Source organism: Somniosus microcephalus, chromosome 1, assembly GCF_052327205.1.
Source record: "Somniosus microcephalus isolate GS21.2 chromosome 1, FLI_Smic_1.0, whole genome shotgun sequence".
Lineage (NCBI taxonomy): Eukaryota > Metazoa > Chordata > Chondrichthyes > Squaliformes > Somniosidae > Somniosus > Somniosus microcephalus.
In genome coordinates this window covers 18,678,983-18,703,480 of record NC_140987.1, presented here as the reverse complement: position 1 = coordinate 18,703,480, position 24,498 = coordinate 18,678,983, and the positions used below count along the sequence as shown (strand labels likewise).

General features: G+C 51.4%; 1 protein-coding gene across 1 annotated transcript in view; it reads left to right on the top strand.

Moving 5' to 3' along the window:
- The window catches only part of LOC147123965 (DNA polymerase nu-like), a 176,709-nt gene that overhangs the window by 86,117 nt on the left and 66,094 nt on the right, over window positions 1-24,498 (top strand). Inside the window, exons 4-5 of the mRNA XM_085972254.1 lie at window positions 22,425-22,535; window positions 24,298-24,376. Coding sequence (XP_085828380.1) covers window positions 22,442-22,535; window positions 24,298-24,376 — 173 coding nt within the window. The 5' untranslated portion in view covers window positions 22,425-22,441. The remainder of the gene's footprint in view (window positions 1-22,424; window positions 22,536-24,297; window positions 24,377-24,498) is intronic.

Here is a 24,498-nt window from a genome sequence, read left to right as displayed (position 1 = left end):
ATCATACTTGTTTACCTCTATTTCCACAACTAATTCATCCACCTTGTTCCTAATGCTTCTAGCATTAAGATACAAAGCCTTCAGGCTTGCTTTTTTCACACTCTCATTATGAATTAGTTTGGCCCTTTGTGTTTCTCTCCTTTGCTTATTGCTTCTCACCTTTCTACCATCTATTTCTGACTTCATATGACTTCCCTCTTTTCCACTACCTAGGTTCCCATCCCCCTGCCAAATTAGTTTAAATCCTCCCGAACCGCCCTAGAAAATATTACCCCGAGGACATCGGCTCCCTCACAGTTCAGGTGTAGACCGTCCCCTTGGTACAGGTCACTCCTCCCCAAGAACTGGTTCCAATGCCTCAAGAATTTAAATCCCTCTCCCTTGCACCACTGCTCAAGCCACGTATTTAGCTTATCTATCTTACTCTCTCTAAACTTATTAGCTCGTGGCACTGGTAGCAATCCAGAGATTACTACCTTTGAGGTCCTACTTTTCAATTTAGCTCCTAACTCCCTAAATTCAGCTTGTAGGACCTCCTCCCTCTTTTTACCTACATCGTTGGTACCTACATGTACCACGACAACTGGCTGATCCCCCTCCCCCTTCAGAATGCTCTGCACCCGCTCCGAGACATCCTTGACCCTTGCACCAGGGAGGCAACATACCATCTTGGAGTCTTGGTCTCGGCCACAGAAACTCCTATCTATCCCCCTTACAGTTGAATCCCCTATCACTATAGCCCTATCCCTCTTTTTCCCGCCCTTCTGTGCAGCAGAGCCAGTCATGGTGCCCTGAACCTGGCTGCTGGTGCCTTCCCCTGATAAGTCATCTCCCCCAACAGTACCCAAAACGGTAAACCTGTTTTGGAGGGAGATGACCGCAGGAGATAGGCTTAGGGGGTGGGCATTTAAGGGGTAATTTTAATAATGAGTTGTTGTCCCTCGATGTTCCGTGTGTATCCCCATTTCGTGATGACTTTTGTAAAGTATAATATGCCTGTATGTATCTTAGCCAGTAATGTATTATGATTTGTTTTTCCCTCCCATGTACCTTATTGGCTTGCAGTTTGATTTGTTCCTTTATGCAATAAAGTTTCATTTTGTTTTCATTAAACCTGGCCTATAGAGTTTTCTCTGCACTGTAGTTCCTGCCTCAAAGTCCAGTGTATAGAATCTAAGGGGGAGTGGGTCGAACCACTCAAAAGCTTACTGTGCAAGAGAGAGAGAGAGAGACCTCTGCGATCTCTAAGAACCCCTTACAAGACTCTCCGCATACCCACCGACTGAAGCCTGCAGGAAGAAACAAAGGTAAGTACACTTTTAAAAACACTTTGCACTTACCTCAGATACTCACCTCTCCACTCTTACACCCATCACTTACCTTCACAGCACACTTTTGCATCCCCCCCCGACCCCCGCAGACCCACTACTCGCCTCGTTGACCTGGCGGGTTTCGGAGCCTTCGGGAAGCCCGCACTTGTGAGGGCAAAAGGGGATCATTCTATTTTCTGCCTGTTAACTACCTGTTAACAGGCAGTTAATAAGCTTTAATCCCTCCCGCTTCCGAGGAGATGGGACCCGGCGCGGGACGGCCACCCGCCTCCTGGGAAGGTGGCATGGAGGCGGGTTGGGGGTGGGTTGTGCACCCGCCCCCAAATTCTGCCATTTTCCCGGCAGTCACGCCTCCATACCTGCCTCCCCAGGGCTGGCAAAATCACGCCCAATACTCCAGTAGAGGCCAAACCAGTGTTTTATACAGGTTCATCATAATTTCCACACTTTTGCACTCTATACGTCTTTTCATGAAGCCCAGGATCCCAAAGAAGAGTGAGTGTGTTGGATAGTACTAGAGAAGAAAGTAGTACTAGAGGTAGAAATAGTATCATATTAGATAGGAGCAGACTAAGAAAGACTACGAAAAATTCAAAAATGGGTTTAGAATTCATGTACAGTGTGCTCACAAAGTGTGGTGAATAAGGTTGGTGAACTACAAGCACAATTAACCGAGTGGCGGAAATGTGGCTTATAAATGGTGAGGACTGGGCACTTAATGTTCTTATAAAGGTAAGTGAGCCAAGGGTTATGGGGAGTGGGCGGGAAAGTGGAGTTGAGGCCAAGATCAGATCAGCCATGATCTTATTGAATGGCGGAGCAGGCTCGAGGGGCCAAAGGACCTACTCCTGCTCCTACATCTTATGTCTCATGTTCTTATGTTAATATTCAAGAGTATAAGGTGTTCAGAAAAGATAGGGAAGGAAAAACGGAAGGTGGGTTGGCAGTGCTGATTAAGGAAGACATTGTAGTGTTGGAAAGGGAGGATGTTCTTGAGGGGACAAGGACAGAATCCATTTGGTTAGAGTTGAGGAGCAAAAAGGGTATGATCACGCTATTGGGGGTATTCTACAGGCCTCCAAATAGTGAGAGGGAGGTAAAGGAGCAAATCTGCAGGGAAATCGCAGAGATATGCAAGAGCTATAGTGTGGTGATATTGGGGGACTTTAATTACCCAAATATCGATTGCGATAATGCTAGGGTAAAGGGAAAGGAGGGGGAGGAATTTCTGAAATGTGTTCAGGAGAATTTCCTTGACTAGTATGTTCTTGGCCCAACTAGGAAGGAGGCATTGCTGGATCTGGTGCTGGGGAATGAGGTGAGCCAGGTCAACCAAGTGTCTGTGGGAGAACACTTGGGTACGAGTGATCATCGTATCATAAGATTTAGATTAGCAATGGAGAGGAGCAAGGAACAATCTAGAGTGAAACTTCTAAACTGGAATAGGGCTAACTTCAATGGGATGTGAAAGGATCTCGCCAGGGTAAAATGGAACCAAAGACTGACAGGAAAAACTGTAACTGAACAATGGGTGATCTTTAAGGAGGAGATGCTCCAAGTACAGGCTAGGTACATTCCAACAAGAGAGAAGGGTAAGGTAACCAAAGCAAGGGCTCTTTGGATGACGAGGGAGATAGAGAAGATGATGAAACAAAAAAAGAGGGTGTATGATGAATGTCAGGTGAACTCTAGGGGTGGTGCCTATTAGGGACAAAGAAGGTGATATATGCTTAGAAGCACAGGGCAAGGCTAGAATACTCAATGAGTACTTTGTATCGGTGTTTACTAAGGAGGTGGATGCTGACAAAATATCAGTAGAAGTGGAAAAGATAGAAGCAATGGAAGGGGTGAAAATTGATAGGCAGGATGTACTAGAAAGGCTGGGTATGCTTAGAGTGGATAAGCCACCTGGTCCAGATGGCTTGCATCCCAGATTGCTAAGGGAATTGCGGGAGGAGATAGCAAAAGGGCTTGCCATAATTTTCCAATCTTCCATAGATGTGGGGGAGGTGCCTCAGGATTGGAAAGTGGCAAATGTGACACCATTGTTCAAAAAAGGGTGTAAGGACAATCCGAGTAACTACAGGCTGGTCAGTTTAACATCAGTGGTGGGTAAAGTTTTAGAAATAATAATCAAGGAAAAAATTAACGGGCATTTGGAGAGGTTTAACCCAATTAAGGCGAGCCAACACAGATTTGTAAAAGGCAGATCGTGTTCAACTAATCTAATTGAATTTTTTGATGAAGTAACAGGGGGGATTGATAAAGGAAATGCAATGGATGTTGTCTACATGGATTTTAGGAAGCCGTTTGACAAAGTACCACATAGAAGGCTGGTTAACAAAATTGAGGCGCATGGAATAGGTGGGTCAGTGACAGCTTGGATAAGGAATTGGCTTAAGTACAGAAAACAGTGAGTTGTGGTAAATGGCTGTCTTTCAGACTGGAGGATGGTAGACAGTGGTGTTCCCCAAGGGTCAGTGCTGGGGCCACTGCTTTTTTTGATATATATAAATGACCTGGATATTGGAATACAGCGTAGAATTTATAAATTTGCCGATGACATCAAACTTGGGGGTGTGGCAAACAGTGAGGATGATACCAATCGACTGCAACAGGACATAGAAAGGCTAGCAGAATGGGCAGACAAGTGGCAGATGGAATTTAATACAGAGAAGTGTGAGGTGATGCATTTTGGCAGAAGGAACAGGGAGAGGCAATATACACTTAATGGCACAGTTTTAAAGAGTGTGCAGGGACAGAGGGACCTGGGAGTTAATGTGCATGGGTCCCTGAAGGTGGCAGGACATATTGAGAGAGTGGTTAGCAAAGCATATGGGATCTTGGGCTTCATAAATAGAGGTTTTGAGTACAAAAGTAGAGAAGTTATGCTGAACCTTTATAAAGCGCTGGTTAGGCCACAACTGGAGTATTGCGTCCAGTTCTGGTCACCACACTTTAGGAAGGATGTGAAGGCACTTGAGAGGGTGCAGAGGAGATTTACCAGAATGGTTCCGGGGATGGGGGATCTTAGCTATAAGGACAGGGTGGAGAAGCTGGATTTGTTTTCATTAGAGCAAAGGAGGTTGCGGGGTGATTTAATAGAGGTGTTCAAGATTATGATGGGTTTGGATAGGCTAGACGGGGAAAGACTGTTCCCACTAGTTGATGGTACAAGGACTAGGGGACACAGATTTACGGTTTTGGGTAAGAGATACAGGGGGGATGTGAGGAAAAACTTTTTTACGCAGCGAGTGGTGAGGACCTGGAACTCGCTGCCGACGGAAGTGGTGGAAGCGGAGACACTCAGGCCTAGAAATTCGGTTGGCTTTGCGCCCAGTTTTCACCCAAAGAGGGCTTTTGCGCCAATAGAGGAGTTCGCGCTGATATTCAGCGCTGCAGTAATGGCGGCGGTAGCCGGTAGCGCTGCGCCGGCACCGATGATGTCATCGGTGTGCGCAGTGCCCCGGTTCTGCCCCGATGCCGGCCCGAATCCCATATTCAGTTGCCGCCGCCTCCTCCGTGGCGGCCGCTACTTACATCCGGAGACCAGGGCCTTACTGCAGCCTTAGTGGGGCGCATAAAGGTGGAGGTGCGGCCGGCCGCTTTTTCGGCGGCCGCCTGCCCGCACCTCCTTCCCCGGCCTCCTCCACCACCCCCCCCGCGGCATTGCCGGCTGCTTTCCGCGAGCCCGGCACTTCTCCGTGGTGCCGGGCTCATTTGCTGGCACAATCCAGCGGCGATCTCCCCGTTGCAGGCACCTCCACCTTAAGAGAAGGAGGAGGCCTGCAATACCGCAGCCTGCCGCACCGCATCGGGTGGCGCAGCGGCGCCTACAGCACTGAAATTCAGTTTCAGCGCCCCAAGCGGGGGCGGCCACACCCTGGAATAGCGCCCGGTTCCGACTTGGGGCGCAGAAACCGAATATCTGATGGTCGCTAATGGCTCCCCGCCCAGCGCTAACTTTTGGGCGCAAACCAGCTGGCAGGCCCAAACTGAATTTCTAGGCCTCAATGTTTTCAAGGGGAGACTGGATAGGCACTTGAGGGAAATTAACCTGCAAGGCTACAGCACGGACTCAATGGGCCGAATGGTCTCCTTCTGTGCCGTTATGACACTATGGGGTACAAATTGGGTAGCGCCGTGGTACTGCCGGCCTTCCTCTCCTTATTAAAGGGGAGGGGCCTGGCGCAGCGGGTCCCGGCGCCCAGCTGGGCCACCAAGGATTGGGAGTGCCGGCAAACGAGCCCGGTACTCAAGAGGAGTGCCGGGCTCACAGAGAGGGGGGGGCTTCACGGGGGCCGGGGTCAGCAACGGGGGCAGGTGCTGGCAGGTGGCAAGCAACAAAAATGGCCGCCTGCCACCTCCCCTTTAATTAGCATTGCCCCAGCCGCAGGTAGGCCCCCCTGACCCCGGCGGACACAGCGTCCGGCGGTAAGTCGGGGGGCGCCACCCTTTATTACAACCGGGGCGCGAGCGGGGCGCTGCGCAGGGTGATGACATCACCACTGGCGGTGCTAATGGTTAACTCCCACTGAATTTCGCGGGAGGTGTTAGCGGCACCGTGCCCAGGCGCTAGTTGATTTGCGCCCAGTTGGCGACCTCTTAGGGCGCTAACGGGATGCGCAAATCAACCGAATTTAGCCCTCTATGACTCTAAATGCTTTTTTAACTACTTTCTCAACCTGCCCTGCCACCTTCAACAATTTGTGCACATATACCCCTAAGTCTCACCCACTTTTGGATTGTACATTTTAGTTTATATTTCCTTTCTTCATTCTTTCTACCAAAATGTATCACTTTGCACTTTTCTGCATTAAATTTCATCTGCCACGTATCTGCCCATTCCATCAGCCTGTCTATATCCTCTTGAAATCTATCACTACCCTCCTCACTGTTGACTATACTTACAAGTTTTGTGTCATCTGCAAATTTTGAAATTGTGCCCTGTACACCCACATCCAAGTCATTAATATATATCAAGGAAAGCTGTGTTCCTAGAACCGACCCTGAGGAACACCAGGAGAGGAAGGCCGGCAGTACCGCGGCGCTACCCAATTTGTACCTCCAGTCTGAAAAACAACTGTTCAGCATTACTCTCTGTTTTTTATGTTGTCTACCATTCTATTCTCATGCCCTCTCTTTGCCCCTCTTATTTTCTTTTTCACTTCTCCTCTGAACTTTCGATATTTAGCCTGATTCCCTGATGTATTCTCGACCTGACATCTGTCATACGCGCTCTTTTTCTGCTTCATCTTACTCTCTCATCGTCCAGGGAGCTCTGACTTTAGTTGCTCTACCTTTCCCCCTAGTGGAAATGTACCCGACTGTACCCGATCGATTTCCTCTGTAAAGGCAGCCCATTGTTTCCTTACAGTTTTGCCTGCCAATCTTTGATTCCAGTTTACCCGGGCCAGACCCATTCTCATCCCACTGAAATTGGCCTTCCTCCAATTAAGTATTTTTACTCTAGATTGCTCCCTGTCCTTTTCCATAGCTAATCTAAATATTATGATATACTATGATCACTGTTCCCATCATCTTTAAGATCAAGATCATCTATGCAGCTGCCTCTGTCACTTCCTCTCCTAACGCCTGCCCGAGGTCCAACCTCCCCCGTCTCCACCCACTCTAGCCCAGCCCACCTGTCTTATTGCACTTTCTTGCCCATTCCCCTTGTCCTCTCCAAGTTTCCTTGTCCATTAAACCCACCTTTTGTTCCCTCAATTCCATTGCCACTCAACTCCTTGCAATTCAACTCTCCTTCCTGGCTCCAGGATAGCAGATATTATCAGTGTCTCCCTTTTATCGGGCACTGATTGTCTTCTCATCAAAATACATTCTCAAACACCCTTGACTCATCCCTCCTCTCCAGTTACTGCTCCATCTTTGACTTCCCTTTCCTCTCTAAGGCCCTTTGCCTCCGAAATTCATGTTCACCTTTCCTGAAATTCCCTGTTAAAATCCCTCAAGTCCACCGCCCACCCTTCTCACAGCACTGAAGCAGTCCTAGCCAAAGTCCCCAACAATACACTCCGTGACTCTGCTGCATTATCTGTCCTGGTCCTTTTCAGTTTCTCCTCGTCAATGAACGCTGCTAGATTAGAATAATGTCTTTCCACTTAACAGTCAGATGCCCTTGAGATCAAACATAGCGTTTAATTAACAGTATTGGTAATGGTGGTGACCAAATAGTACAGTGCCCCCGCCCCCCCCCCCTTAAGGCAGGAAATCATTTACATCTAATATTTAGATTGTAAATCACCTTCAGATTTCCAAACTGTTGGTGAAGAGCATCATTGCTAAATGACAGTGTCAGTCATGGCTCAGTTGGTAGCACCCTCGCCTCTGAGTCAGGAGGTTGTGGATTCAAGCACAAAAATCTAGGCTGACATTCCATTGCGGTACTGAGGGAGCGCTGCACTGTCGGAGGTGCCGTCTTTTGGATGAGACGTTAAACCGAGGCCCAGTCTGCTCTCTCTGCTGGAAAGCGCTTTGGGACGTCCGGTGGTCGTGAAAGGCGCTAAATAAATGCAAATCTTACTTTCTTTTAATGTCTTCTCTTCACGCTGGTGACTGCTTGAACCATTAATTTAGCCATTAGAACATCAGCTGTTTCCAAACAGTGCTGCTTTCCTAATGTCCCACTCAATGCTGCATGGCAAGTCCATGTAAACAGCAGATGGTGGGGTGGCATTGACCCTCAGTGATAATATAATTACCAATGCTGTCATTGCCAGCCATGGAAAATCTCTCACCTATTATCCTGTCAGTCACTGGTTGTTTAGAAACATAGAAACATAGAGATAGGAACAGGAGTAGGCCATTCGGCCCTTCGAGCCTGCTCCGCCATTCAATGAGATCATGGCTGATCTTCGTCTGAGATCATAGCTGATCTTACCAGTTCAGTACCCCGTCCCCGCCTTTTCTCCGTAACCCTTAATCCCCTTAGCCTTCAGAAATATATCCAATTCTCTCGTGAAAATATTTATTGAATTAGCCTTCACAGCCCTCTGTGGCAGGGAATTCCACAGGCTCACCACTCTTTGAGTGAAGAAATTCTTCCTCATCTCTGTTTTAAATGATTTGCCCGCTATTTTTAGACTGTGGCCCCTGGTTCTGTGCTCCCCGGCCATTGGAAACATTCTCTCTGAATTCAGCCTGTCCAGGCCTGCCATAATTTTATATGTTTCGATGAGATCCCCTCTCAATCTTCTAAACTCCAGTGAGTACAAGCCCAAACTATTCAATCTCTCCTCGTAGGTCATTCCCGCCATTCCAGGTATCAGCCTGGTGAATCGCCGCTGCACTCTTTCCATGGCAAGAACATCCTTCCGCAGATGGGGCGACCAAAACTGTACACAATACTCCAGATGCGGTCTCACCAGCACCTTGTACAGCTGTAGTAAGGTATCCCTATTCCTATACTCGAACCCCCTTGATATGAAGGCCAACATACCATTTGCCTTCTTAATCGCCTGTTGCACCTGCATGCTCTCCTTCAGTGACTGGTGCACAAGAACACCCAGGTCCCTCTGCACTTCCCCATCTCCCAATCTATTGCCATTTAGATAATAATCCACCCTCCTGTTTTTACCCCCAAAGTGGATAACCTCGCATTTATCCACATTATAGTGCATCTGCCACGTATCCGCCCATTCCCCCAACCTGTCCAAATCGCACTGTAGCCTCCTGACATCCTCATCAGAGCCCACCCCTCCTCCTAGTTTAGTGTCGTCAGCGAATTTGGAAATATTGCATCCAATTCCCTGATCCAGATCATTTATATATATTGTGAACAGCTGGGGTCCCAGGACAGATCCTTGCGGCACCCCGCTGGTCACTGCCTGCCACTCCGAAAACGAGCCGTTTATTCCAACTCTCTGTTTTCTATCCGCCAGCCAGTTCTCTATCCACGTTAATACTTTGCCCCCAATCCCATGAGCCTTAATGTCGCACAATTGTTGAAAGTATTGTGACTTCATTTATCAGTCCTGGCAATGTTAGATTGCACGCTATTAACATAAGAACATAAGAACATAAGAAGTAGGAGCAGGAGTAGGCCATATGGCCCCTCGGGCCTGCTCCGTCATTCAATAGGATCATGGCTGATCCGAACCTAGACTCACGTCCACTTCCCTGCCCGCTCCCCGTAACCCCTAATTCCCTTATCAGCTAGGAAACTGTCTATCTCCGTTTTAAATTTATTTAATGTCGCAGCTTCCACAGCTCTCTGAGGTAGCAAATTCCATAGATTTACTACCCTCTGAGTGAAGAAGTTTCTCCTCATCTCAGTTTTGAAAGGGCAGCCCCTTACTCTAAGATTATGCCCCCTAGTTCTAGTCTCACCCATCAGTGGAAACATCCTCCCCGCATCCACCTGATCAAGCCCCCTCAGAATCTTACATGTTTCGATAAGATCACCTCTCATTCTTCTGAATTCCAATGAGTAGAGGCCCAACCTACTCAACCTTTCCTCATAAGTCAACCCCTTCATCTCCGGAATCAACCGAGTGAACCTTCTCTGTACTGCCTCGAGAGCAAGTATATCTTTTCTTAAATATGGAAACCAAAACTGTACGCAGTATTCCAGGTGTGGCCTCACCAGTACCCTGTATAACTGAAGCAAGACTTCCCTGCTTTTATACTCCATCCCTTTTGCAATAAAAGCCAAGATTCCATTGGCCTTCCTGATCACCTGCTGTACCTGCATACTAACCTTCTGTGTTTCATGCACCAGGACCCCCAGATCCCTTTGTACTGTAGCACTTTGCAGTTTCTCTCCATTTAGATAATAACTTGCTCTTTGATTTTTTCTGCCAAAGTGCATAACCTCACACTTTCCAACATTATATTCCATCTGCCAAATCTCTGCCTACTCACTTAGCCTGTCTATGTCCTTTTGCAGGTTTTAACTGGAAAGAAACCCCACAGCTGCTTTATAGTTTTCCTTGATGTCACTGTCCTATCATCTGCCTGTGCTGTCCAATACAGACTTCTACCAATCATATTTACTTCTACCATGTGGTTTTCTCCGTATTTCTCTCATGCATTGGGTTGGCATATCAGACATCCAGCAATTCTGCTTTAACACTTGTTTCTTGACCTGTGGAGCATAGTTAGACAGCTTGGGATAGACCTCAATCAATCTCGCTGAAAGGGTTGGCTGTTATTCTCATTCTCTGAAAGTTTCCATTCAATCTGAAGCTTTACTAATAAAGTTAATCAAACACTATTGGCAGGATTTTCATTAGGCCGTGGAGGCGGGATTGGAGGCGTGTAGGGGGTTAAAATCCCGAAATCGGGGGTCCCGACACCATCCCGCCCCCAACCCGCCTCCATGCCAGTTTCAAAGGAGGTGGGTACCCGCCCCACACTGGGACCCGCCGCCCCGAGGCGGGAAGGGATTAGTGCCAATTAACTGCCTGTTAACAGGTAGTTTTTAGCCTAATCCCTATTTTTAATGTTGAAGTGTGGGATTCCCGACGGCTCCAAACCACGCCAAGTTAGAGGAGGCGGACCGTCGGGATGAAGGGCTTGGAGGGGTCGAGATGTCCGGTGTTCAGGTGAGTGATGGGTGCATGAGTGCAGAGGTAAGTGTGTTTGGTGTGTGTAAAGTGTTTAAAGAAGTTTTACTTCCCTTTACTTACCTTTACAGCCTTCTTTCCTCAGGTCTCGGGAGTCCCTCATCTCACCGGCACAGAAAGCAGAATGGATGCCAGCTGTCAAAAATTGCAGCATTCAGCTTTCTGTTCCGGGGAGATCGCTAAATCATCCTGAGAGGAAGGAATTAACTTGGAGTACAGATTGTCAGTGTTTGACAGCTTCAAACAGCTGTGAAACGCTGATATTTCATCGTCAAAAGGTCTTGACAGATGAAATATCAATCTGTGACATCACCTGTTGCCGGGTGGCCCTTAATTGGCCTGCTGAGCCCGCTGGGCGGGCTCAACAAGGTCAATCAAGTCAAAATCGCGTGGGTTGGCTAGAACTCGATGGAGGCGGGACTACAACCCCGAAAGTTGTAGTCCCGCCTCCAACCCGACTCCTCAATGAAAATCCAGCCCTATGGCTCCGATTTTAACCCCCTCCCCGTCCAGCGGGAATGGTGCGAGGGAGGGGTTAAAATTAAAAAAATTCTACCTCCTGGCTCCAACCCGCCGCCTTCCCGTCCCTTTTACCACCCCAAATTAGGCCGGCCCTTCTTGATTTGCTTGCTGTGGCTCAGTGGGTAGCACCTTTGTCTCTGAGCTGGAAGGTTGTGGGTTCAAGTCTCACTCTGGAGACTTGGGTACAAAAATCCAGGCTGACACTTCAGTGCAGTGCTGAGGGAGTGCTGCACTGCTGGAGGTGTCGTCCTTCAGATGAAATGTTAAACCAAGTCTTTCTTTCTTTCCTTTTTCTTTTTGCCTTCCCTTCACTCCTTTTCCTTCTCATTTCTTTCACTCCCTTCTCTACTTTCCTTCCCTTCTTTTCCTTCCCTTCTTCCTTCATTTCCTCTTCCTCCTTTTCTTTTCTGCATGATTGTTCTGTGTTTGTGATGTAACAGATACTTTGCTGGGGGTAATTTTGCAATAATTACAAGTGAATTGCAAGTCAGCTCGCTTCCATCGTACAGACGCACCACTTAATCCTCTTCCTATTTGGCTTGATTACATAAGAACATAAGAAATAGGAGCAGGAGTAGGCTAATCGGCCCCTCGAGCCTGCTCCACCATTCAATAAGATCATGGCTGATCTGATCCTAACCTCAAATCTTCTATCACTCTGCATCCACCCGAACCCATGTGATCTCCCGGGAGAGGCGAAAAACCAGATAAAGACCCAATGGCCAATTTGGGAGAAAAAAATCTGGGAAATTCCTCTCCGACCCATCTAGGTGATCAAAATTCTTCCAGGAGATCACTCTGTCCCTATATTTTCTACAGTACTTACCTTCTGTAAAGGCGATCTCCACCCCAGCCAGGAACAGGAATAAAACCATCTCCTGAAATCTAACACAGAATTAGAACACAGTAGGAGCAGAACCAGGCTACACGGCCCCTGGGCCCACTCCACTACCCACAGGGCCATGACCATTCCGAACCTAGACTCATGTCCAATTTCCTGCCCGCTCCCCGTAACCCTTAATTCCCTTTACTTCTAGGAAACTATCTATTTCTGTTTTAAATTTATTTAATGATGTAGCTTCCACAGCATTCTGAGGCAGCAAATTCCACAAACCTACCACCCTCAGAGTGAAGAAGTTTCTCCTCATCTCAGTTTTGAAAGAGCAGCCCCTTATTTTAAGATTATGCCCCCTAGTTCTAGTCTCACCCTTCATTGGGAACATCCTCACCGCATCCACCCGATCAAGCCCCTTCACAATCTTATATGTTTCAATAAGATCACCTCTCATTCTTCTGAACTCCAATGAGTAGAGTCCCAATCTACTCAACCTCTCCTCATATGACCACCCCCTCATCCCCGGGATTAACCGAGTGAACCTTCTTTGTACTGACTCGAGTTCTTTGCGGGTGAGATTGTCACCTCTTCATCTCAGTTATGGGGTTCGTCTGGCCTTGGCAGCACAGCTGGAACTGATAACCCAACGTTCTCATTCAGTAGGAGGTCGATGACCTCCCTCCTGTCTCAGTACCAGGATTGCATCGTGTGATATACAAAAGCAAAAGGAATTCGGAAAGTTGGCAACATTTTGTATGCAAGAGTATTCTGGCAAGAAGAACGTTAACCTCAGCTGCAAACCTGGACAATCGATGCTGTGTTTCAGGAAGATCGTTATTCAAAACGCATTCTAATTAAAGGAATTTAAGCTGCTTCACAGGGAGTGCAGATCCGAATGTTCTCAAATGGCTGTGGAGCTACCTGGATGCATGAGAAAGAAGTAATATTAAACACCCAGCTGAAGGGAATCATTGTGGACCATGAGATAAAGGCCAGTGGCTGGTACTCAGGAGCTCTGTAACTTTAGATCTGTTTTTTGAGTGCATTTCTGTGGGCGAATATGAAAAGGCCTTTGTCTGATTGCTAGGTCTGTCTAGAGAAGCTGAACATGATATAACAAGGTCACTTCATTCACGTGGTGATCAAAAGGCTTAGCTTTCGAGAGCTCTGTTTTCTGCCCAAAGCCAAATATACAAAAGGTTACAGCTTTTTTTTTAAAACAAGAAGTTTATTCTAAAGATTCAATTAATTGGGAGTCCCCTTAATAATTTAAAAGAAAAAAGGATGTCTTTTGGTGCTTGCCAAGCCTTGGCTAATGGAACATTTTCCCACATCAGGCACCCAGTATTAGTGTCAATCACTGCTGGTTGGGATTGAAAACACCAGATACAGCTAACTCCAGCGTGGCCCAGTCATGTCTCCCAACTCCAACCTCAGAAGAATCTCCTCTACTGTACCTGGGTGTAATTTTTTCCAATTCCCACCCCGGCCATATTTGAGCATAAAAATAAACCTAGTAAGTTTCAGTGCACTGCGGAAGTAGCACCTACAGCATAACGAAAGGCCATTCACCCTGTCGGTTGGGCGGGAGTTATTTGTACGTTGTACTCTTTGGCAAGATTTCATAACAATTTCATTGTTTCCTTACTTCTCTTTAGTGTGTGTCAGTCGTGGCTCAGTGGGTAGCACTCTTGCCTCTGAGTCAAGAGATTGTGGGTTCAATACCTACCCCAAGAGGCTTGAGTACACAATCTCGGCTGATGCTCCAGTGCAGTACTGAGTCCGAGGTGCCGTCTTTCAGGTGAGACGTTAAACCAAGGCCTTGCCTGCCCTCACAGGTGGCTGCAAAAGATCCCATGGCACTATTCGAAGAAGAGCAGGGTGGGGTGTGTAGCAGGCGGAGTGTCTAACGGGCAGAGCATTTAACGGGTGGCCAATTGGCTATTGAATGTCACTGCCTAAGATGAATTTCACCCCCTCACTGTCTCGACTCATGATAATAGAAAGGGCCACTTGAGAGGGTGACTCAGTACAGACCAGGGATTGAACCTGGGGTCTTCCATGTCACATGCTCAGCAGAGAGCCAACACTTTTAGGACAGAGGGGGAGATTTTGCAGAAAAAAGGAACAAAATAAAAATATGTAAACACCGCACTCAGTTAGATTTTTGAAGAACACCTTTCATCTCTGTGATGAAATATATTCCATTCATCACTGCCTGTTTTCTGTGTCTTCTAACTGCCTGCTTTCTGTGTCTTTTCCCTTCCCCCAGTCCTCATGTATTATGCATTGGAATGTGCTGGAACTGGTTGTGTGCAGGGCTCCGCCCATACCTGGCTCCTTTGTAATCTAACTTCAGTCCGGCATCAGCCTCCTGAAGGTAGACATCTCTCTATTTTACGTGTTATGTTCTGAGTTAATAAAAGCCTTACTTTTGTTCTGCTAACTTCGAGTCTCGGAATAATTGAGGCACATCAATTTTATTAACTCAATTTTCAACACTATGGATCAACTCCTGAAACCCGAACGTTTGGATTTGGATCAACATGCTCCGGACGCATCAGCACGCTTCGGACACTGGTTTGACTGTATGGAATTCTTCCTGGACAATTCCGCAGCCGTCAAAGACGCTACGGACACTGCGAAGATGAGACTCGGAATGCTACGGAATTGGGTAAGCCACCGGGTTTACCCCCTCATCCAAGACGCCGATACGTACCTGGCCGCCTGCAACACCTTAAAGGCGCATTACCAGCAGCCTACGAATGAGGTGTATGCTAGGCATCTACTCGCTACTCGCGCACAGCGACCTGGGGAATCGGTGGAGGAGTTCCTAAGCATCCTGAAAAAGCTTGGCAAGGACTGTAAGTGCCGAGATGTAAAAGCCGCAGTGTACACCGACGAGCTTGTTCGCGATGCCTTTATCACAGGCCTCAGCTCCACTCACATCCGGCAAAGACTGCTGGAAAAAACGGGGTTGGACCTGAAACAGGCTGCGGACACCGCGCGGTCCCTGGAGATGGCCCAGAGAAACTCGGACGCCTACTCTTCAGCCCGCGCCGCCCACGCCGCCACGTGTGCGCCGAGGGCGCCGCCATCTTGGAAGGCATCTTCCCCGCCCGGCAGCCCGACACCGGCGGGGCCCAGCTCTCCCCCCAGAAGCCCTACGACAGCCGCGACGCGTCAAGGACCCAACTGCTACTTCTGCGGGCAGCCAAAGCACACCAGAAACCTGTGCCCGGCGAAAGGCACCACCTGCTTTAAGTGCGGTAAGAAGGGGCACTTCGGGAAGGTGTGCAGAGGGAACCCCGCCGGAAAACCAACCGCCGGAAAACCCGCCACCGCCGCGTGTGCGCCGTGGGAGCGGCCATCTTGGACGCCATCTTGCCCGACCTCGTGGGGTCCGCCATCTTATGAGCAGACAGCGTGGACGCCATCTTGTCTCGATCAGGGCCCTACAGTGGCATCGGTCACAGTGGACCAGACCAGGCCGCATCCGCTATCCAAATCAATGGTGGACATCGAGGTAAACGGGTGCCGGGTTAAATGCTTAATTGACAGTGGAAGCACGGAGAGTTTTATCCACCCTGAACTGGCACAACAACTCTCCCTAAAGGTGGTCCCTGCTCAGGGTACCATCTCTATGGCCGATAAAACCCAGACATCGACCATTCTGGGTTACTGCACGGTACAATTGTGCGTTAACGGAACTGTGTATGATAATTTTAAAGTATTAATCATGAAGAATCTATGTGCGAGCGTGATCTTGGGTTTGGATTTCCAGTGCAACCACCAAAGCATCACGCTCAAGTACGGTGGGTCCCAGCCGCCCCTCACAGTGTGCGGTCTGGCTACCCTGAAGGTAAAGCCGCCTTCGCTATTCGCGAACCTTACCCCTAACTGCCGGCCAATAGCGACCAAAAGCAGGAGGTACAGCTGGGAGGACAGGCGGTTTATCGCGACCGAGGTAGACAGGCTCCTGAAAGAGCGCATTATTGAACACAGCAACAGCCCGTGGCGCGCCCAAGTGGTAGTGGTAAGGGGTAGCGAGAAGAAACGGATGGTGATCGACTATAGTCAAACGATCAACAGGTACACCCTACTAGACGCCTACCCGCTACCCCGCATATCAGAAATGGTGAACCAAATCGCCCAATACCGGGTGTTCTCCACCATCGACCTCAAGTCAGCGTACCACCAGCTCCCTATCAGACCAGAGGACCGCCCGTACACCGCCTTCGAGGCGAACGGACGCCTCTACCAATTCCTCAGAGTCCCCTTTGGGGTGACGAACGGGGTCTCGGTCTTTCAGAGGGAGATGGATCGCATGGTCGATGACCACCACTTGCAGGCAACCTTCCCCTACCTCGACAACGTCACCATCTGCGGTCACAACCAGCAGGATCACGACTCGAACCTCGAGAGGTTCCTGAAAACCGCACAAAAACTCAACCTCACCTATAACGAGGACAAGTGCGTTTTCAACACCACGCGCCTCTGCATACTGGGCAGCGTGGTGGAGAATGGGGAAATCGGACCAGACCCCGACCGATTGCGCCCCCTACGGGAGCTGCCCCTGCCCAACACTCCCAAAGCCCTGAAAAGGTGCCTGGGGTTATTTTCTTACTATTCCCAATGGGTCCCCAACTACTCCGACAAAGCCCGCCCCCTCTTGAAAGCATCCTCTTTTCCGCTCTCTGCTGAGGACCACGCCGCCTTCAAAAGCATTAAGCAGGATATTGAGCGGGCCACGCTACAGGCAGTGGACGAGAACACTCCATTTCAAGTGGAAAGTGATGCGTCCGACTTCGCCTTGGCGGCCACCCTCAACCAGGCGGGGCGGCCCGTAGCTTTCTTCTCGAGGACCCTCCAAGGCCCCGAGATCAGACACTCCTCCGTGGAAAAGGAGGCCCAAGCCATCGTGGAGGCAGTGCGCCACTGGCGCCACTACCTAGCCGGCAAACGCTTCACCCTACTTACCGACCAGCGATCGGTAGCGTTTATGTTCAACAATAAACAGAGGGGGAAGATTAAAAATGATAAGATTCTTAGGTGGCGGATCGAGCTCTCCACTTTCGAGTACGACATCATTTACCGGCCAGGGGCCCTTAACGAATCCCCTGACGCCCTCTCACGAGGGATGTGTGCCAGCGCCACCGAGGATCGGCTACAGACCCTCCACAACGACCTCTGCCACCCAGGGGTCACGCGGCTGTTCCACTTCATAAAGTCCCGTAACTTACCCTACTCGATTGAGGAAGTTCGGTCTCTGACCAGGAACTGCCGCACTTGCGCTGAGTGCAAGCCTCGGTTCTACCGCCCAGATAGAGCCCACTTAATCAAAGCTACACGGCCCTTCGAGCGGCTCAGCTTAGATTTCAAGGGCCCCCTCCCGTCCGTCGACCGCAATGTTTACTTCCTGAACATTGTGGACGAATACTCCCGTTTCCCATTCGCCTTCCCCTGCCCAGACATGACCAGCGCCATGGTCATTAAATGCCTCAACAGCCTGTTCTGCCTGTTCGGTATGCCGAGCTATATCCACACGGATAGGGGGGCGTCCTTCATGAGTGAAGAGCTACGCCAGTACATGCTGTCCAAGGGGATCGCCACGAGCCGTACCACCAGCTACAACCCCCGGGGTAACGGCCAGGTGGAGCGAGAGAACGGGACAGTGTGGAAAGCAGTCACTCTAGCTCTAAGGACCAAGGGCCTCCCTATCTCCCGCTGGCAGGAAGTCCTCTCGGATGTGCTCCATTCGATACGGTCGCTATTGTGTACGGCCACTAATACCACGCCTCATGAACGAATGTTTGTCTTTCCCCGGAAATCCACCTCGGGCGTATCCATGCCGTCATGGCTCTCCACCCCAGGTCCGGTACTCGTGCGAAGGCATGTGAGGGGCCACAAGACGGACCCTCTCGTGGAGCCAGTACACCTACTCCACGCCAACCCCCAATACGCATATGTCCGGCACGCCGACGGAAGGGAGGACACCGTGTCCATAAAAGACGTCGCCCCAGCCGGCATCAACAACAACCACGGCAATAGCAGCGACGACGATCACAGCAACCCTTACCCACCCACTATTCTTTCATCACCCCCGGAAGAACATCGACCAACGGCACCCCCACCAACTACCCCTTCAACAACCCCGGCGGCACCCCCGGCAGAGACCCAGGAGGCTACCGGGGACACCCAGCCGACACCCGCGGCACCACAACAGCCACGTCGGTCGCAGAGGACTATCAAACCCCCGAACAGACTAAATCTATAGAAGGGGTGAATGTGATGAAATATATTCCATTCATCACTGCCTGTTTTCTGTGTCTTCTAACTGCCTGCTTTCTGTGTCTTTTCCCTTCCCCCAGTCCTCATGTATTATGCATTGGAATGTGCTGGAACTGGTTGTGTGCAGGGCTCCGCCCATACCTGGCTCCTTTGTAATCTAACTTCAGTCCGGCATCAGCCTCCTGAAGGTAGACATCTCTCTATTTTACGTGTTATGTTCTGAGTTAATAAAAGCCTTACTTTTGTTCTGCTAACTTCGAGTCTCGGAATAATTGAGGCACATCAATCTCGTCTCCTTAATGCTGCCTGGAGATTCACACCAGGCAAGTATAAATACCCAAATTAATGGTGGTGGGGAGGGGGGGAGGGGAGGTAATGGTGGGGAGGGTGGGGGAGGGGAGGTAATGGTGGTGGGGAGGGGGAGGGCAAGTAATGGTGGTGGGGAGGGGGGAGGGGAGGTAATGGTGGTGGGGAGGGGGGAGGGGAGGTAATGGTGGTGGGATGGGGGGAGGGGAGGTAATGGTGGTGTGGAGGGGGGAGAGAGGAGGGGAGGTAATGTTGGTGGGGAGCGGGGGGGGGGAGGTAATGGTGGTGTGGAGGGGGGAGAGGGGAGGGGAGGTAATGGTGGTGGGGAGGGGGGGTAATGGTGGTGGGGAGGGGGGTAATGGTGGTGGGGAGGGGGGAGGGGAGGTAATGGTGGTGTGGAGGGGGGAGAGGGGAGGGGGGGTAATGGTGGTGGGGAGGGGGGAGGGGAGGTAATGGTGGTGTGGAGGGGGGAGAGGGGAGGGGAGGTAATGGTGGTGGGGAGGGGGGGTAATGGTGGTGGGGAGGGGGAGGGGAGGTAATGGTGGGGAGAGGAGGTGTGGGGAGGGGGGAGGGGAGGTAATGGTGGTGGGGAGGGGGAGGGCAAGTAATGGTGGTGGGGAGGGGGGAGGGGAGGTAATGGTGGTGGGATGGGGGGAGGGGAGGTAATGGTGGTGTGGAGGGGGTGGGGAGGGGAGGTAATGGTGGTGGGGAGGGGGGGGTAATGGTGGTGGGGAGGGGGGAGGGGAGGTTATGGTGGTGTGGAGGGGGGAGAGGGGAGGGGAGGTAATGGTGGTGGGGAGGGGGGGTAATGGTGGTGGGGAGGGGAGGTAATGGTGGGGAGAGGAGGTGTGGGGAGGGGGGAGGGGAGGTAATGGTGGTGGGGAGGGGGAGGGGAGGTAATGGTGGTGGGGAGGGGGGAGGGGAGGTAATGGTGGTGGGATGGGGGGAGGGGAGGTAATGGTGGTGTGGAGGGGGGAGAGGGGAGGGGGGGTAATGGTGGTGGGGAGGGGGGAGGGGGGAGGGGAGGTTATGGTGGTGTGGAGGGGGGAGAGGGGAGGGGAGGTAATGGTGGTGGGGAGGGGGGGTAATGGTGGTGGGGAGGGGGGAGGGGAGGTAATGGTGGGGAGAGGAGGTGTGGGGAGGGGGGAGGGGAGGTAATGGTGGTGGGGAGAGGGGAGGGGAGGTAATGGTGGTGGGGAGGGGGGGAGGGGAGGTAATGGTGGTGGGGAGTGGGAGGGGAGGTAATGGTGGTGGGGAGGGGGGAGGGGAGGTAATGGTGGTGGGGAGGGGGAGGGGGAGGGGAGGTAATGGTGGTGGGGAGGGGGGAGGGGAGGTAATGGTGGTGGGGAGGGGGAAGGGGAGGTAATGGTGGTGGGGAGGGGGAGGGGAGGTAATGGTGGTGGGGAGGGGGAGGGGAGGTAATGGTGGTGGGGAGGGGGGAGGGGAGGTAATGGTGGGGAGGGGGGAGGGGAGGTAATGGTGGTGGGGAGGGGGAGGGGAGGTAATGGTGGTGGGGAGGGGGGAGGGGAGGTAATGGTGGTGGGGAGGGGGGAGGGGAGGTAATGGTGGTGGGGAGGGGGGAGGGGAGGTAATGGTGGTGGGGAGGGGGAGGGGAGGTAATGGTGGTGGGGAGAGGGGAGGGGAGGTTAATGGTGGTGGGGAGGGGGAGGGGAGGTAATGGTGGTGGGGAGGGGGGAGGGGAGGTAATGGTGGTGGGGAGAGGGGAGGGGAGGTAATGGTGGTGGGGAGGGGGGGAGGGGAGGTAATGGTGGTGGGATGGGGGGAGGGGAGGTAATGGTGGTGTGGAGGGGGGAGAGGGGAGGGGAGGTAATGGTGGTGGGGAGGGGGGGGTAATGGTGGTGGGGAGGGGGGAGGGGAGGTTATGGTGGTGGGGAGGGGGGGTAATGGTGGTCGGGAGGGGGGAGGGGAGGTAATGGTGGGGAGAGGAGGTGTGGGGAGGGGAGGTAATGGTGGTGGGGAGAGGGGAGGGGAGGTAATGGTGGTGGGGAGGGGGGGAGGGGAGGTAATGGTGGTGGGGAGGGGGAGGGGAGGTAATGGTGGTGGGGAGGGGGGAGGGGAGGTAATGGTGGTGGGGAGGGGGAGGGGAGGTAATGGTGGTGGGGAGGGGAGGTAATGGTGGTGGGGAGGGGGAAGGGGAGGTAATGGTGGTGGGGAGGGGGAAGGGGAGGTAATGGTGGTGGGGAGGGGGAGGGGAGGTAATGGTGGTGGGGAGGGGGAGGGGAGGTAATGGTGGTGGGGAGGGGGGAGGGGAGGTAATGGTGGTGGGGAGGGGGAGGGGAGGTAATGGTGGTGGGGAGGGGGGAGGGGAGGTAATGGTGGTGGGGAGGGGGGAGGGGAGGTAATGGTGGTGGGGAGGGGGGAGGGGAGGTAATGGTGGTGGGGAGAGGGGAGGGGAGGTTAATGGTGGTGGGGAGGGGGAGGGGAGGTAATGGTGGTGGGGAGGGGGGAGGGGAGGTAATTGTGGTGGGGAGAGGGGAGGGGAGGTAATGGTGGTGGGGAGGGGGGGAGGGGAGGTAATGGTGGTGTGGAGGGGGGAGAGGGGAGGTAATGGTGGTGGGGAGGGGGGAGGGGAGGTAATGGTGGTGGGGAGGGGGAGGGGAGGTATTGGTGGTGGGGAGGGTGGGGGAGGGGGGTAATGGTGGTGGGGAGGGGGAAGGGGAGGTAATGGTGATGGGGAGGGGAGGTAATGGTGGTGGGGAGGGGGGAGGGGAGGTAATGGTGGTGGGGAGGGGGAGGGGAGGTAATGGTGGTGGGGAGGGGGGAGGGGAGGTAATGGTGGTGGGGAGGGGGGAGGGGAGGTAATGGTGGTGGGGAGGGGGAGGGGAGGTAATGGTGGTGGGGAGGGGGAGGGGAGGTAATGGTGGTGGGGGAGGGGAGGTAATGGTGGGGAGGGGGGAGGGGAGGTAATGGTGGTGGGGAGGGGGAGGGGAGGTAATGGTGGTGGGGCGGGGGGAGGGGAGGTAATGGTGGGGAGGGGGGAGGGGAGGTAATGGTGGTGGGGAGGGGGAGGGGAGGTAATGGTGGGGAGAGGGGAGGGGAGGTAATGGTGGTGGGGAGGGGGAGGGGAGGTAATGGTGGTGGGGAGGGGGGAGGGGAGGTAATGGTGGTTGGGAGGCGGGGGGGAGGTTAATGGTGGTGGGTAGGGGTGGGGGAGAGGAGGTGTGGGGAGGGGGGGGAGGGAGTGTCTAGTCATGATGCTCTAGGTATTAAGGGTGTGGGGCAAGCTTTATGGGCCGGCTGGTCTCTTCTTGCCTGTCTTTTTCCTATGTTTGTACGTGTAACCCTCTATTGATCTTGTCCAAGTAATTGAAAAGACAAGAGGTTGACATTGTTGAGAGTAATGCATTGTAGGATTAAATTCTTCTCAGATTTTCCTCCTCCAATTTGTTAAATGCCACCCCATTCATTTGGTCAATCAGTGTTTGATGCAGCCATCATGGACAATAATTCATTTTAAAAGAACCATTGTGCCATACCGGTGGGGATGGGTGCGACAGATTTTCATCGTTCTCTGTCATCTTGTTGCCTTAGGCTACGTTGTGTCAATAATGGGGCGCAAGAGGCCGTTGCCTCACATCAACTCACAGGATTACAGCTCACGAAATCAGGCGGAGAGGCAGGCCGTCAACTTTGTAGTGCAAGGTAAGAGCGGGAAATTCAAACAGGTCCTGTAGGGGCTCCAGCCTGTTTCCGATGTAGTGACTACCTCACCTGATCATGAGTATGATCTTGTGTATAAAATTATGAGGTGCCTAGACAGAGTGGGTAGGAAGGACCTATTTCCCTTAGCAAAGAGGTCAATAATCGGGGGACATAGCTTTAAAGTAATTGGTAGAAGGATTAGAGGGGAGTTGAGGAGAACTTTTTTCACCCAGAGGGTGGTGGGGGTCTGGAACTCACTGCCTGAAAGGGTGGTCGAGGCAGAAACCCTCATCACATTTTAAAAGGTATTTGGATATGCACTTGAAGTGCCATGAATTGCAAGGCTACGGACCAAGAGCTGGAAAGTGGAATTAGGCTGGAGAGCTCCTCTACATTGGGGAGACCAAACGCAGATTGGGTGACCGCTTTGTGGAACACCTCCGTTCAGTCCGTAAGGGTGACCCCGAGCTTCCGGTCGCCTGTCATTCCAATTCACCGCCCCATTCCCACTCAGACCTCACTGTACTCGGGCTCTTGCATTGTTCCACGGAAGCTCAGCGTAAGCTCGAGGAACAGCACCTCATCTTCCGATTAGGCACTTTACAGCCTTCCGGACTCAATATCGAGTTCAACAATTTCAGATCATAACCTCGGCACCTATTACATTTTTACTTATATGTTTTATCCACCCCTTTGTTTTGGTTACCCTCCCCCTTTCCTTTTTTCTCTCCCACATGGCAGCTGTCTCCCATTCTGCCAGCGCGTTTCACACCTAATCTAGAGCCGTCTTTTGTCTCCACTAGTCCTATCACCATCTCGTCTGGTTTTGAATACCTCTTAATGTCTCTTCACTTCTCTTTTGTTCTCTCCCAGCCTGGTCTCTTAATCTATTTCATTCCCTGTGCCTCTTTAGTCTTGACAAAGGGTTTTGACCCGAAACGTTGACTCTATTTTCTCTCCACGGATGTTGCCTGGCCTGCTGAGTTTTTCCAGCATTTTCTGTTGTTATTTCTGGAGAGCTCTTTGTCGGCCGCCACAGACACGATGGGCCGAATGGCCTCCTTCTGTGCCGTAGGTTTCTGTGAATCTATGATGAGCAGGGTTGCCAACTCTCCAGGACTGTCCTGGAGTCTGCAGGAATTAAAGATTAATTTCCAGGACTCTGCTGCGAGCAGCACCCGGGAGAAAAGTCACAGGGACATCGAGCATCATCCGGTGGGCTGACGGAGAGCCCGTTTGGCGCGGGAGCTCCCCAAAGATGGACGTGTCGGGTGACCAATGGCAAGAGCGTGGGGGCGGGGTGGGGCGGGGCGGTTGGAGGCGGAGCTCATGTGAGGAAACCTCCAGGAATACGTCCAACCAGAGTTGGCAACCCAAATCATGAGCTGCGCATCGTATCAAAGTTGCAAAGGTTATAGCCCAGAAACGATTGCTGCCGACAGTTGCTTAACACGTTCGTTTGACATTCCTTTGTGCATTGTTTCAACGGAGGCATTAACCCATTGAAAATAAACAGGCCAATACCGGCGTTAAAATAACAGGCGGAGGAGGACCTTCAGCCCAACCTGTTCGACGTTTGTCCAGTAATATGGACAGTAATCATTTCCGTGTCTATATCCTGAAACAGTGGCGGTAAGATGGGACTGACACCGTATGGGATTAGATTGAAGCAGAGATATGATGTGGTGATGTGATAATTCAGGACTCCAGTTGTTGATATATACTAATGCTGTTTTGTATTATGTCATTATATTTTGTTTAGGCTCCGCAGCTGATTTATGTAAAATGGCGATGATTAAGATTTTCATGTGTGTTGCCTCGTCTTCCTCTCTTACGGCCAGGTAGGGATCTGGTCTTATACTTTCCTATTATATCAGTTTTGTTCTTATTGTTGTATTGACCAAGGGATCAGATCAAAGCTCTGCAGTCCTGCCACATCCAGTCATGACTGGTGGTGGGCAAT